This window comes from Eublepharis macularius, chromosome 11, assembly GCF_028583425.1.
Source record: "Eublepharis macularius isolate TG4126 chromosome 11, MPM_Emac_v1.0, whole genome shotgun sequence".
Lineage (NCBI taxonomy): Eukaryota > Metazoa > Chordata > Lepidosauria > Squamata > Eublepharidae > Eublepharis > Eublepharis macularius.
In genome coordinates, this window is record NC_072800.1 from 37,168,298 (window position 1) to 37,182,138 (window position 13,841).

Genomic DNA, 13,841 nt, shown 5'->3' on the forward strand with positions numbered 1-13,841 from the left:
TCCATACTTGTTTTAAAGTGTTTCTCATCTAAGTACATTTTATAATACAGTGCTTTATTGTATTAACAATAAGTTTCAAAAATAAACATGCAGTGTCATTTTCAAATGGAGGCCTAAGATGTGATAAAATGAATGCTTTGAAACAAAAAAGGCATCTTTGTCCTGAATATTCTTAGAACTCTTATTTTTTGAACTGTGGGAAGTAAAAATCAGGAATTAAAAAGAAAACCAACTGGCAAGAGCTGTGTATAATTTCCTGTGTTTGCTTGTGGAAGTTACCTGGAACATCCAATAAGAAAACAGGATGTAGACAAGACAGGTATCTGAAAAAGCAGGCATCTTCTTTCTGTCACACCAAAAATATAAATCTGCCCACATTGGTCCTGGAACTGCCTCTGTTTTGTAATGATCTTGCAAGATGATGCAGTATTCTATACTATGTAGACTTCTCTGGTTTTGTTGTGCCTTAGATGCTTATCCATCTAGTATCCATCTTTTCTAGATTAGTCCATTTGTGATATCACTGGCATGCTTGTGGATTACTGTATTACAAAGCAAGTGTGAGGCTTATGAAAGTCCGTCACACTAGAAGAACAGGAGATTGCTTTGCAGTCTGAAGGAAGATCTGCCACGTGTGTGTGTGTGTAACTATACATTCTAAGTTTAAAGTAGGAATTTGAAATTGAAACTACTTGTGTTCAGTGAAACTGCCAGGTGAACACTGTTTTTTTTCTCTGTGGTCCTTTTTGACCTCCAGAAAGGTGTTGGGATCACAGGACTAACATGGATGGTCTGTAGTGCAGGTTGTGGGGTTACAATTAGGAGCATGGGGAAGGCCTCCTCCTCCCTTTTTTGTCAGTGCAGATACACTGAGAGAAGAAAGAGGAAGGGTGGTCTCATCTGCACCTTGCTACAACTCCCTGATCTGTGTGGCTGTTCATACAGATCCCTTAACTCCAGGAATAATCATGCCCATCAATTGAAGGGGAAAGGAGAAGAATGCAGGGAAAACCAGTGTGTCTTCTGTGGCAGTTCATGGGATACAAGCCCAATAAAATGTTTGCAGAAGAGATTTCTTATGAAATTGTCTTTGTTAGTATGAAAACAAAATGTTGCAACCTCGGGTTGAATCAAGACAGGATTTTTCTTGCAGACTCAGAAATCTAGTTGGTCCCTAAAGTGCAACTGGACTCGAATCTTGCACTTCTACTGCAGACCAACATGGCTACCCACCTGAAACTAATGTCTTTTGTGTCAAGCTCTTAGGTTTTGTGTCAAGTTTTTAGAAAATGTACAACTCCAAAAAATTTAAAGACCATTTTATTTCAGTTTGTCTAATGTAACTGAAGTCGGCTGCTACCCCTTTATCCCACATTTCCTTCAGGAAACTCCGAGTAGCTTTCTTAGGATTCTCAGAGGATACATGGTCCATGACTTGCTTGGCCTCAGAACTGTATTGGACACTTTCAGGCACATAATCCCATCTCATTATTTGCTGTGCATACAAAGTGACCACTGGAAGCACCTACAGCACATATTTAGATTACAGAGCATAGGTTGTGGAGGCCTGACTTAAGAGGAAGAGATCTTATCTTGCATTTGAATTGTTTTTTATCAATCCTCACTGTTTGCTGAACAGCAGTGGGCATGTTGGCCAATGACAAATTAACTTCCACTAAAGGAAGGGGAATGATGGCTAAGGCTAGTATACTACATCTGGATAACTGCCACCGCTACCCTGATCAAATTGCAGGGCAGTACTGAGCCATCTTTCTCAGATTTTTTTGCCTACAGGTATAAACTCTGAGTCCTGCCAAAAAACTCCAGGTTTATAATGGCAGACAATGAGATATTTAGATCCTGATGAACTCTGCCAGGGATGCATGGAGGCCCAGAATCACCCACCATGGTCCCCTCTTAGATCTTACATTGAGTATTCAGAAGTCTGTGTTCATGAACCTGAGATAAACAGAAGTTCTAGGCCAGTGATATTCAAGAAACTCGGGGGAAATCTTGGATGAATATTAGTTTATGTTGAAACCAAATGTAAATATTCCCAGCAGCAGGATAATACAAAATATATTCTTAAGATTTCAGGGAAGCCATTTCTACAAGGCCAGTATTTGTGACTTTGGTTCAGCAATAGCAGAATTTCAGGTAAGATATTTCTTTGTAAACAGACTGGAAAATTTTGACACTCCTGCCAGATTATGTGGAAGCAGTATTTACTTCCATTTAGTATGTTGGTGTTGGGGGAGCTAAACTATAGGCTAAAATATTAATTCTAGTTACTTCAAAATTTATTTGTAAAGATCTAAGGGGGCAAACATTGGTTTTCCCTTCTCAAGTACACTTTGTGAAAATCAAACTAAAAAGCTGCTTATAAGATGTCCCTTAATCCTCCTCCTGATTCAAGGCTGAACTAGATGTGAAGGTGTCCCCTGTGTCTCACCCCAGGGATGCTGCCACCATTCTGAAGCAGCTGTTTTAGCACTTTAAAAGGCACAGGGGGGATAAAGAGCCCCAGTCGAGATTTGGCCTTTGCATTATTTTTAAACAGCCAGAGTTACACTTGAAAATGGTGATGGCATCCTCACATCAGATCCAGAGATGCTATCATGCCTATCTTGGCCCTTACAAGAGGATAGAATAGGAGTTGGGTCAGTATGTTATGTAAACAGTTTGTCCATCAGTTTCATCCTCCTGCTGATAGGAAAATCTTGTTGATTAATTGTGGCCAGCAGCATCAGTTCACCTGCTTTCTGGACATTATCTACCGTAATTTCAGATTATACTGCTTTCTCTGAAGTTTAGTTAAGAAAATGCAGGCCAGGGGGAAGGCTGTATCAAGAATGAGCAAATGTTCTCATGGTTACACACTTCCTCCCCTCTTGGGCAGCAATAAAATAGCAATTGTTGTAATGTGCAGAAAGTTAGAAAAGAAATAGATGGAAAATAGATAGAACTTTGGTCTTTCTCATCACAAACAAATGATTGATCTTGAATAATAGAATCAAGTGCACTTTCCAAAGATGGATTCAAAAAGTGGTGGTTGTGTTGTTGATTTATAGCCTTGCTTTTCTCACTAGGATCCGAGGTGGATTACAAACACAATAAAAATCCAGTCAGTCAGTAAGCAGATGACAAGATATGATAATGCTTGAATCTAATAGCAAGGATTCTTAGACAAAAAATGTATTTTGGCTGGGATTGTAGATCGGGGATAAAACCTCGAAATGTGTGAGCAAACATCTCTGTTTAACATAACAGAACTTTATAGTCACCTCCTGAGCCGAACCATTACGCATAACTTTTCTTCTACAAGAAAGCCCTCCTGAACAACTCTGTTTTATACATTTTGCAAAATAATTGGAAGTGTGTGGGCTTTCCTATAAGCATCAGGCAAACTTGTTTCACAATGGAGGAGCTTACAGGAAAGCTCTGAATGAAGTGTCGTCAACTTGTGTGGTAATTGAAAAACTTTTTTGAAATTTTTCCAGCTTTTTATATAGTTAAGTATTTGTGGTGTTGCCTTTGTGAATGTCAAGAAGTAAATAAACACCCAAGTTACTGGATTCATTTTTCATTAAGTTCAAAAGTGCAACTGAAGCGCTTATTGAGTAAGTGATGTTTGTCTTAAACCTATAATGTATGTATATAATGCTTTAAATGTTTCATTATTTTTGAACAGCATTGTAAAGAAAAAGGAGACTGGACTAATCTGGGCATTGTGTATGTTAATGTGAGGAAAGGGTGTAAAAGTTTTGATGATCTTGCAAAGTACTCACTGTATGTTGCTAACATCCTAAGTGATTCTGCAAAAGAAGAAAGACCAGGAGTTCCTTTTTGCGAATTTGCAGCTGCAGGTAAAATTCATGATGAAGTCATGGGTTGTTCATTGAACATACAGTTAGTTTAAGAATCAAGTAAGTGTAGATATTGAAACAAATAATCCAGGAAATACATTACCTTCCTTCTGTCTTCCTCCTACTAATAGTCTGCTTGGACTTTATCCTTAGATAGAGAGTAACTTGCTGGTAGTGATGGAAAGAATCAGCCCGTAGTTCATATATTCACATTCTTTGTTTGCTGTACTCCAGTCTAGAAACCACTTATAATTAGGTTGTGATTCGGAAAAAACCAACATTTGCCCCATCTAATTGCATAAAATACTGAAGATTGCTGGTACAATCTCTACCTTGTCATTGATGGCTTTCAATGTGGGGAAGATAACCTAAATGTAACCTCATGCCATTGTCCATTACCCTTGGCCAAAATACTTACTACCAGATTTACTTGACTTTTGCATTTGTTTCATTTTTAGTTACAATAATTACAAAGATGCTATGTTTCGTAATTATAGTAACTTAATATGAAATTATAGTAGTAATTATAGTAATTAATATGAAAACAACATAAATTCCTTATCTAAAGAGTCTATAATGGAAAAAAAACCATGATTTTCTTTCTTTCCATTTCTCTCTGACCTGACCTTTCTCCTCTTTCTGCTGTGTTCTCTCACTTTCTAAGCTTTTGTTTTGAATATAGTTTGTTTTGTGTATCTCTAAATCTTTCTGAAGCATTTTACTGTTTTTACTTGGGATTTGCCCCCTTCTTCCTTGCTTTTTGGCTTGCCTTCTATTTTGCTTTCACTTGGATACATCTTTTATTTAATTCTTCCTCGGTCTTATTTACTTTATTTTTTCAGTGTGTGACTGGCCTTAGTGTGTCCTTGAATCCTTTTGATTTTTAATTTTGCCCCTCTCCCCACTAGACCTGTTGTGGTTCTTTGGGAATTACAATTAATTGGGGATTTGTCTATCTTGTGTAACTCGGTCTGTTTTGTATATCTGGGTGTTCCAAGTGTAAGCCAACCACAACACTTTAATTTTATTTATTTATCACACACACATTACAGTATCTTACCTGACATTGTGCACAGTCACAGCACATCATGACTGGCAGGGAATGTTCATTGTCAGTCTTCCTGTGCAGTCCCACATGGGACTGTGCATGCGCAGGCCTGCCAGCCAGAGAATTCTTTCAGCTTTTTCTCTTGTGGGGGGTGCCTTCCTCCCACAGCTCATGCATGCAGATTTCTCGCCAAACATGCCTGCAATCTGGACGGAGTGTGCCCCCTGACCCTCAGTTCCTTCTTTGCCATTGCCCAGACAGGATCGTTAGTAGGTGCTCTTCCATTCATCGCACCAGACTTTCTGCTGCCCACAGACTTTCAGCCTGAACGAAGAGACAAAGAACATTGGGCCCCTGGACCTTATCAGCATTCACACTCGATATCAGTGGCATTCCATCTGTCATAATCTGAGCTGGAGCAGTTCATGGAAAGGAGTCCCAGCATCCTCTCTGATCCTTTGCCTGACAAAGCTGCTAGGGACAGGGAGCCAATCTCCCCCACAGATGATTTCTGCCTTTACATGGAACAAATGATAGTGTGAATTTTTTTTATTTTATTAATAGAATTAAAAACCCAATAAAAAAGGCAAAGAAATAAAAGAAAAAATAGTGAAAAGAACAGCATACAAAAAAAAGAAAAGTAAGAGAAAACAGTAATACATATTTCATTTTCCATTTTTCTCTACAACACTTATTTTAACAAACATTGTACTTTAAATTTTAATCTCTCCAAAAATTCCTTTTCCACTACTGCCTCCCTTTTATTTATTTTTTGCTAGATTTATCGTAAAAATCAAAATCACAAATCATCAAATCGTTTTTCCTTGTTTCGCACAGAAAACCAATAAGGGGTTTCCAGATAGCCATAAAAATAGACAATGTTTTATCTCTGATCAGAGTTTAGCCATCTCTGCTAACTCCATAATTTTCATCATCCAGTCCTCAGTTGAAGGCAATTCTGTACTTTTCCATTTTTGAGCATACAAAAGTCTAGTTGCTATAGTCATATATAAAAATAAAATACCATGCTGATTTTCCAACTGCTTGTCCATTAATCCCAGCAAAATGGCTTCTGGTTGATATTTTTTTGTTAACAGCCTAGTTGCTGTAGTCATATATAAAAATAAAATACCATGCTGATTTTCCAACTGTGTTTGTCCATTAATCCCAACAAAAAGGCTTCTGGAATATCTGCTCCTATATACTACCTGTGCTTCATGTTACCGCATGTCAGTCCTAGAATTGATTATGTTCTGTTTCAGCAATTCTTCAACTTTGTATTGGATCCTTGCTAATGCTATATCTTTGTAAAATCCTATGACATTATTTATGGAAATGTCCTTGACACTGTATGGAAATGTCCTTGATGCTGATTGTACTAATCTCACACTATGTAATCCGCCTTGAGTCTCAGTGAGCAAGGCGGACTATAAATGACATAAATAAATAAATGAATAGTCCTAAGGAAGCACACATGGCTGTGGTCCACCACTTTACCTATAGAAACCAGGAGCAAAGTAGAGGATTTACTTTTTGAGGGACAGGATTTGCTTTCAGCTAAGACCGACTATTTATCACAAAAGGATCACCAAACAGCTAGATTGTATGGAGTTTTTCCTTCCCAGCAATCCAATTCTAGACCTTTTAGCAGACAGCAGCAGCATTATTATAAAGGAAGACAATATCAATACTAGCCTTATCACCAGTATCCTCAAAGTTGTTGGTCCCAACTAAACAAGGACAATATCCGAGACGTAAACCTCCCTGTAAGCAGCAACAAGGGAACTAGACCTCCGGCTCCAAAGATCCACTGCAGAGTCAGAAACAGTTCTGACTAGGTGATGGTTTAGGTGGATAGGCTCACCTAGTACATTTGTAAATAGGAGGCTGTTACTATTGCTGCTTAGGTATTTTAAATAGTATCTAGTGGCATAGGGAGAGAAGGGGGTGATTTTGAAAAAGTGACAGCAGCCAACAGTCGTAGCAGTCTGCCTGGCACTGGAAGTTTCCTCTCCAAGCTCAAGCAACTGTTCTTCAGGCAAAGTGCTGCAGTGCCAATTCCTCAAGCAGCTTTATGTGTTAAATGTTTCCTCTCAATTCTTCCATAGACTGTAATGTTAAACATGGGCACCATTCATTGCCTCACAAAGAGAGGGACCCCTTTGTTCTTATTCTGATATTGGACAGTGTAGATGTCCTAGTGGAGAACTGCATTCCTTTTGAGTTTTGTTCAGGAAGATACAGAAGGGGGGGGGGGTGTACTTTCATTGAAACCAGTAAGGAAATAGAATTATGAAAAGGAAACAATTACAAAAGTAATGGTAACAAAATGAAACCAAACCATATGAAATAACCCAAATTATAAAACGACCCCTTTGGGAATTAATAATAAAAATGAAAGAAATCTAACAAACTCCCATGCACAAGTCTAAAGTGTACCTCTGCAAATGTAAAAGGAATATTTGAGGGAGTGATGGTGTGGTACTCTGTTGCTGCCATAGCCAACTTACATTTTCTCTACTAAAGACACTGTAATTACTCTGAAAACAATTGTATTGTGCTGAAGACATCACAGGATGCGTTGGAGACCTTAGAGAGTCTGATAGTCCCCCAGGCTTCGAAAGAAATCCTTCAATATTTAGAAGGCTATTTCAGTGGAAAATACTTAAGGTGATTTTCCAAAATTATTGTCACATTTGCTCTAACAAGTCTGTTAAGAGGAGTACTTGAGAAGCATGATACAGAGAAGGATCTGGTCCCATGATTACCTATTTCCATAGTATCAAACAGCATCTTGTCTTTACTAACATCATGGAATTCCAGCTAATTTAGAAGTTCCTAGCTTGTAGGATTTGCCCTTCAAAGTTGGCACTTATCTTAAGTGCCCATACCCCATATTTTTTAGTTTTCAGAATTAAAAAGTATGGATACTGCCCATCTTTTGAGCCATATGTGCAACTCTGTACAAAAAAACCTCTGTACAACTAAACGCTTGAGGAAATTTTATTAAGTATTTGTTTTTCCCCAAAACATGTAATAAAACTGTAATAAAATGATTGATCCATTACAAACTCTGACATCAAACTACAAAGCTGCTAATTCAAACATAAGCTTAATACCAGCCCAAAGCAGTTTGGATGGAAGACCTTTTTTGTTCTCGACACAAGTAATAGGTGTTTTAAACAGACCTCTCTGGGCATGGTGTTCTGTGCAGAAAAGACCCTGTCACTAATCCCAAACCCTCCTCTGATGGTGAAGGGACTGAAGGAAGAGCCCTCAATGTAGATCTTATTGATTGGGCATGTTCATACATGAAGAAGCAGTCCTTCAGCTATTCTAGGTCAGAGAGTCAGTGTGGTATAGTGACCAGAGTGGCCAAGTAGGATCTAAGAGACCCAGGTCCATCCCTACCATACTATGAAACAACATCTTATAGGGATGTTGTGAGAAGAGAATGATGTAAAACTGCTTTGGCTCCCCAGTGGAGAGAAAGTCTGAGTGTAAGTGAAGTAAATGTGTTCAGATGAGGGTTCAAGACAAACACCTTCTTAGTTTCAAGTAACTTGCTTTTACATTTATACGTACTCTTATTTATACCCTTAATAGAAAATCTTTTAAAGGAATCAAAAGCAACAACTACTGACCTTGTTGTTCTCTTCTAGTTAATGCAGAGCCGTGGCACAGTGAAGCAGACAAAACATTATTGGGAAGGATGGGTATCAGTGTTTTATATTCTTACTATAGAATACAGCAGTGGCTAAAGGTACTATACTAATTTATCATAATTCTTCAGCTGAGCATTTTAATTTTAAAAAGACTAGACATATGCTGTGTTTATAGTCTTCGGACCACTTGACACATGGTCCCAGTGTGTTTTTTAAAATGTTCTTTAAGGCTGCTTCTGCACAATAAGGATTCTTGGTGTTGCGGAGGTATGTGAGTTGGCAACAGAGAATCTACACATGGGAGGAATTTTCATTTGTAGCCCAGTATAACAGATGTCAGATTAAAAGATATTATATCCCATTATAGTCTTTATATGAACCAAAATATAGCTTCAAATTTTCCACATTTTCACTCATCCTTTAGCATATCTGTGATTAATGATATTTGATGTAAGATATCAACATAATATCCCTTTGTAGATAAGTTCTGTGATAAGTTATGGTCTGTGAGTGCTAGAGCTCTAGATTTTTAGCCAGATATTGGGCTTGAGCTTGATTCCATGGTCTGAGGTCTGTTTTTAATATGTTAGTTCAGTATTTGATTTATATGGTCCCAATACATTGTACAGAACAGAAACTATACCTTTAAAATTCATGTATTTACATGCAGTAAGAGTTTTAAAACCCATGAGGCTTCTCTTTAGCTTTCCTTTCATCTTAAAATCGGTTATTCTGTTTTACTGGGATGGAGCCAACCAGTTTTCTTACACAATCACACCCAATTCCCCTCCTTACTGTAGCTGCTGTGTCTCATGGCTTCTGTCCTTGCAAGTCACCAGAATCTTTTTGAGTGATCCAAAGGGGCTCTTCCTCCTTTTGCAATAGCTGTGCTTGTCTGTTGCAGCAAAAGTACAAAATAATCTCATGCTATTTTAAAGGTTTAACAAACATTTTATTCCAGCATAAGCTTTTGTGGGATCTATGCCACAAAAATGTATTCCAAATCAAAAGTGATGCTCCTTTAAGGTGCTGCTACTAGGGGTGTGTGCTTCGGGTATCCGATTCGGGTAAAATACCTGAATCAGGCCCAATTTGGAAAGCTTCTGTATTTCCAAATGGGGAAATACCGAATCAAAGCTTCCCGAAGCATTCATAATGCTTGGGGGGGGGCGGGGGTTAAGTTTAAAGGGCCTTTTCGCAAGCGGCGGGGCCCTTTAAACTTTTCCATTCCCCACCCTTACCTCGCCACTTACCTGGCACCGGCTGGAGGAAGAGGCCCTCCCGCCTCCCTGCTGGCCTCCAGTGGCAGCCCTCTCTGCCAGCTGGCTGTGCCGGTGGCAGCAGCAGCAAGGAAGGTCTTCTCTGCTGGCTGGCCACAGCGGCGTGGCAGCGGCAGGGGAGGCCTTCTCCGCTGGCCAGCGCGGTGTTGGCGGCTGGAGCCTGACCAGGTAAGGGGGGTGGAGGGGATGGGGTTAAAGGGTGGGGTGGGAGTTTAAGGGTGGGAGTGGGCCTCCTCCCGTCCCCATCACTTCAGTATGCTCTGAATGTTTATGGAACATACCGAAGCAACTTAGAAACCCGAATCCGAAGTGGCATGTTTCTGTAAAGATTTGGGTAAACCCGAAGCGGGAAATCCGAATATTTTTCAGGTGCACACCCCTAGCTGCTACCATTTGTTGAAGTTTTTATTTGCAAGTGCTGATACCTTGGGGTGTTGCCAATGCCCACCCACTCCGAATCTCATGTGCAGGTTTAACCCCTGCCTCAGAATAATGCAGTTATACAATACACACAATATTTCATTTATGAAATTAGTAGTCAGAGATTCTCGTTTCTGAAAGAGTACTTGAGATACTTCTGTTGGAAGAGTTAGTGCTGTAGAGAAGAGTATGTTCTTTTCTTGGGTTGGCAGTAGTTCTTCTTAAAGTACCCCTTGAGGTTTTAAATGTTGAAAGTGTTTGATGACAAGAGAACTATATTTCATCCACCCCAATGTATATGCTGTTAAGTGGTTGGATTGCAAATCAGCACTCTGCTAGTTTGACTCCCACTACTGCCATGAGCTCTGCAGGTGGCCTTGGGTAAGCCACTCCTCTGCTCCAACTCCCCAGCTGTATTGTGGGAATAATAATACACTGACTTTGTTCACCGTTCTGAGTGGCTACTAATCTGTCCAGTAGGGCGGTATTTAAGAACACTGTTACTATGTGATAAAATTACATCACCCAGAATTATTCTTACATAGTTTTGCCTAGTTTTGAATCTCCAAAAGAGAATCGAAAAAATGTATTTTATCCTGATTGGCAATTTAGACTTGGAAGAAAATAAAATGAAAGCTGTAAACCTAGGCACTGCTCTTGATTTTGAATGTTTATAACTGCATAACAAAGCTACCCAGCTTTGCATGTATCCTACTCCAGATGTAGAAAAGAGCATACAAAAGTATCTTGATGGAAACAGTGCCTTGAAATAAGTATGTGCTGAAGTGATAACGTCAAGGCCAGACACCTGTGGCTTTAAAGACAGATAACACCGTGTGTTTCTAAAGGAAATAACTAATGATACAATAATTTTCATTGTATGTCCTGCTTTTCTCCTTTTATTATAGGCAAGGAAGATACTGGATACGCTTCATGCTTTACAGATACGCTTTACATATTTGAAAGGGCTTATTGGTCCAGAGCGATTGGCACCGCAGTGCCAAATTGTCAATGTTGCGGTGGAAGTCTTTCTCAACAGTGGGAGCCTAGATGGTGCAGTATGGATATTGAAAGGTAAGCTTGTATTTTAACAAATGAAGCAAGGCTTGCCGTTTTATGGTGTGTTTAGATATGATGGCAGTTCAGTAAGATCACATTTCTAGCTGAAGCCGATACTAATTCTAAAACAAGTTGAAATGAATGGCTCAGGGTCCATTTTCTGATCCTAAGTATTTGCTGACAGGCTTGAAAAATAGTTAAAATACATGAAAAGAGTATAGTTGGAAGGAAGGGGAATCAACTACTCAGTCATCTGAAGGAGCTAATGGTTAGTGTGTGTGATCTAAATTGGTTGACCCCAATAATGGTTATATTACATAGATTTCATCCTTGGTTTTGATCTAGGTAGGACCAAGAAATGCAGGTTTAAATCCCCATTCTGCAATCAATAACTATCTGTCAACCTATCTGATAGAGTTGTTGTTAAAACTATGGGAGAGGGGGACACCCTTGATCATTTGGAGGATAAATGAGATAAGATCAAATAAATCTGATTAAAATGTTGGTATAAAAAGTGTTTTATGTTCCTCAGGTAGAGGAGTGTTAAGTCTATAAATACTTTTTGAAAGTTCTTTCCAGTGATATTTTCCTAATTAGTTATTCACTGTTCTGAGAGATTAATGGCCTGTTCTGCAGTAGTGAAAGGTACCACGTGCTGTGTCCCCTTGCTGTATTTTAAAGTAGTTTTAATTTCTGCAGAATCAGAATGGGTAATCAACACATTGACATGGCCTTGTGATAAAATGGATGTCCTAAATAGGCATAACCTGCTATGTAAGATAGCATCTGAATATCTTACTAAAAACCGTTACAGAGAAGCATTTGAAGTCTTGCGAAATCTACCAGGCTTTCAGACTTCTTGTGGTAAGTCAAAAATTATATTTTCAGTAGCTAGTGAGTTTGTGGTGTTTTACTTTGCATGTCACTTTGAACTAACACTAAAACAGAATGGTATTCTATTTATGTTGTAAGGCCCTGTTCTGGATTGGTTGGTTTATTTCATCGGATGAAGTTTTGCAACTGTGTTCCTTCCTCTCTTTGCCAGAAAAAAGTAATTGTTTAATTTATACAACATTTCTATTCCTTTGCCCTTTGCGGGGAGAGGGGAGACTGACCTCTACTCTCCTGAAGTTTATAGACTTAAGAAATTGCACTCATACATTTTCTAGGATCCTTAAATAGCCTACAACACAGAACACACTTGGCTGCAATATGGATCTAGGCAGATGATGGACTATTGCTTCACTGCCACTCATAAAGGAGTATTTTTCCCATTGTTCCCTGCATCATGTCTTTTTCTCAGGTTGACATTTTCTTACCAGAAGAAAGGCAAGCCATTTTAACAGGAGCAAAATTTAAAAGCAGCCCTACAAGAGGATGAGTCTTTTCCCCCAAAAAACTAATATCTTCAAGTCCAGATGGCATACACCCAAGGGTTCTTAAAGAACTCCTGTGAAATTGTTGGACTGCTAACAGTGACACCTGGCACGTGTTGTTTAAATGTAGAGTTTCACAATTTTTCTTGGGAGCTGTAGTTTTAAAAGAGCTGCTGAATCAGAACGCTGTGGAGAAGAGAGAAGGATCCACTCCATTTGTAAAACAAAGAGTTGGGAGGGAAGGGTGGAAAAGAAAAGAAGCTTTTGGCTAGCTCCCTTAACTCCTTAGTTGCTGAACAGTCTCCCCCCTCCCCCACGCAGATCCACCCAGAGAGGGTGGGAAGAGAGAGAGACTGTGTAGTTCAGCAAACCCTCTAGGTGGAATCTGCCCGTTCTTAAAATAAAGAGGGGGGGAGGGAGACGGTGTAATTCAGCAACTGAGGAGTTAAGGGCACTAGCCAAAAGCTTCTTTTCTTTTTCACCCCCCCCCCCAACTCTTTGTTTTACAAAAAGAGTGAATCTTCTCTATCCAACAAGGGATAGAGTGCAAGGGATAGAGTGCAAGGGAGCAAGGGGAATGTGCTTCTTCTCGCTGCTGCCAGTGAGTTCCCCTTGCTCCCCTAAATACACACTGGCAGTGGAAAGAGGAGCTGAACAGACTAGATGAGACTCCTAGAGAAAATCTCTGCGAGGGAGAGGAAAGGATTCTCCTCCCTGACAGACGTTCTTTCTCACTACATTTCCCATGGAACCTTGCAGGAAACTGACAAGTGTCCTCCACGCATCAGGTGTCTCATCTGTTGTGGCTGTAGGAATAAATGGATAGTTCTTTCAGTGGAGGGAAGTGAGCAGTTGGGTCCCACAAGGACCAGAAATATTTAATGTGTTGATTATTTGGAATTGGGGGTGAGCAGTGTAGTAGTCAAATTTGACTACTAACACAGTAGGGGAAACACAGCCCATTGTGGGGAAAAAATACAACAGGCTTTAGAAAGGGGAGGGAGGGAGGACTGGCATTGCCTCCTCCTCCATGGCTGATCCCGGCCAGGTGAAGGCAGGGGGCAGACATTGCCACCTGCTCTGCTCCTGATCCCGGCCGGGTGAGGGGGGCATTGTTGCCTGCTCTG

General features: G+C 39.7%; 1 protein-coding gene across 1 annotated transcript in view; it reads left to right on the top strand.

The window, feature by feature from the left end:
* Positions 1-13,841, top strand: part of TOPAZ1 (testis and ovary specific TOPAZ 1) — a 60,276-nt gene that overhangs the window by 40,020 nt on the left and 6,415 nt on the right. The window contains exons 12-16 of the mRNA XM_054990929.1: positions 2,091-2,157; positions 3,692-3,866; positions 8,577-8,677; positions 11,188-11,353; positions 12,038-12,202. Of these exons, the coding sequence (XP_054846904.1) occupies positions 2,091-2,157; positions 3,692-3,866; positions 8,577-8,677; positions 11,188-11,353; positions 12,038-12,202 (674 nt within the window). The remainder of the gene's footprint in view (positions 1-2,090; positions 2,158-3,691; positions 3,867-8,576; positions 8,678-11,187; positions 11,354-12,037; positions 12,203-13,841) is intronic.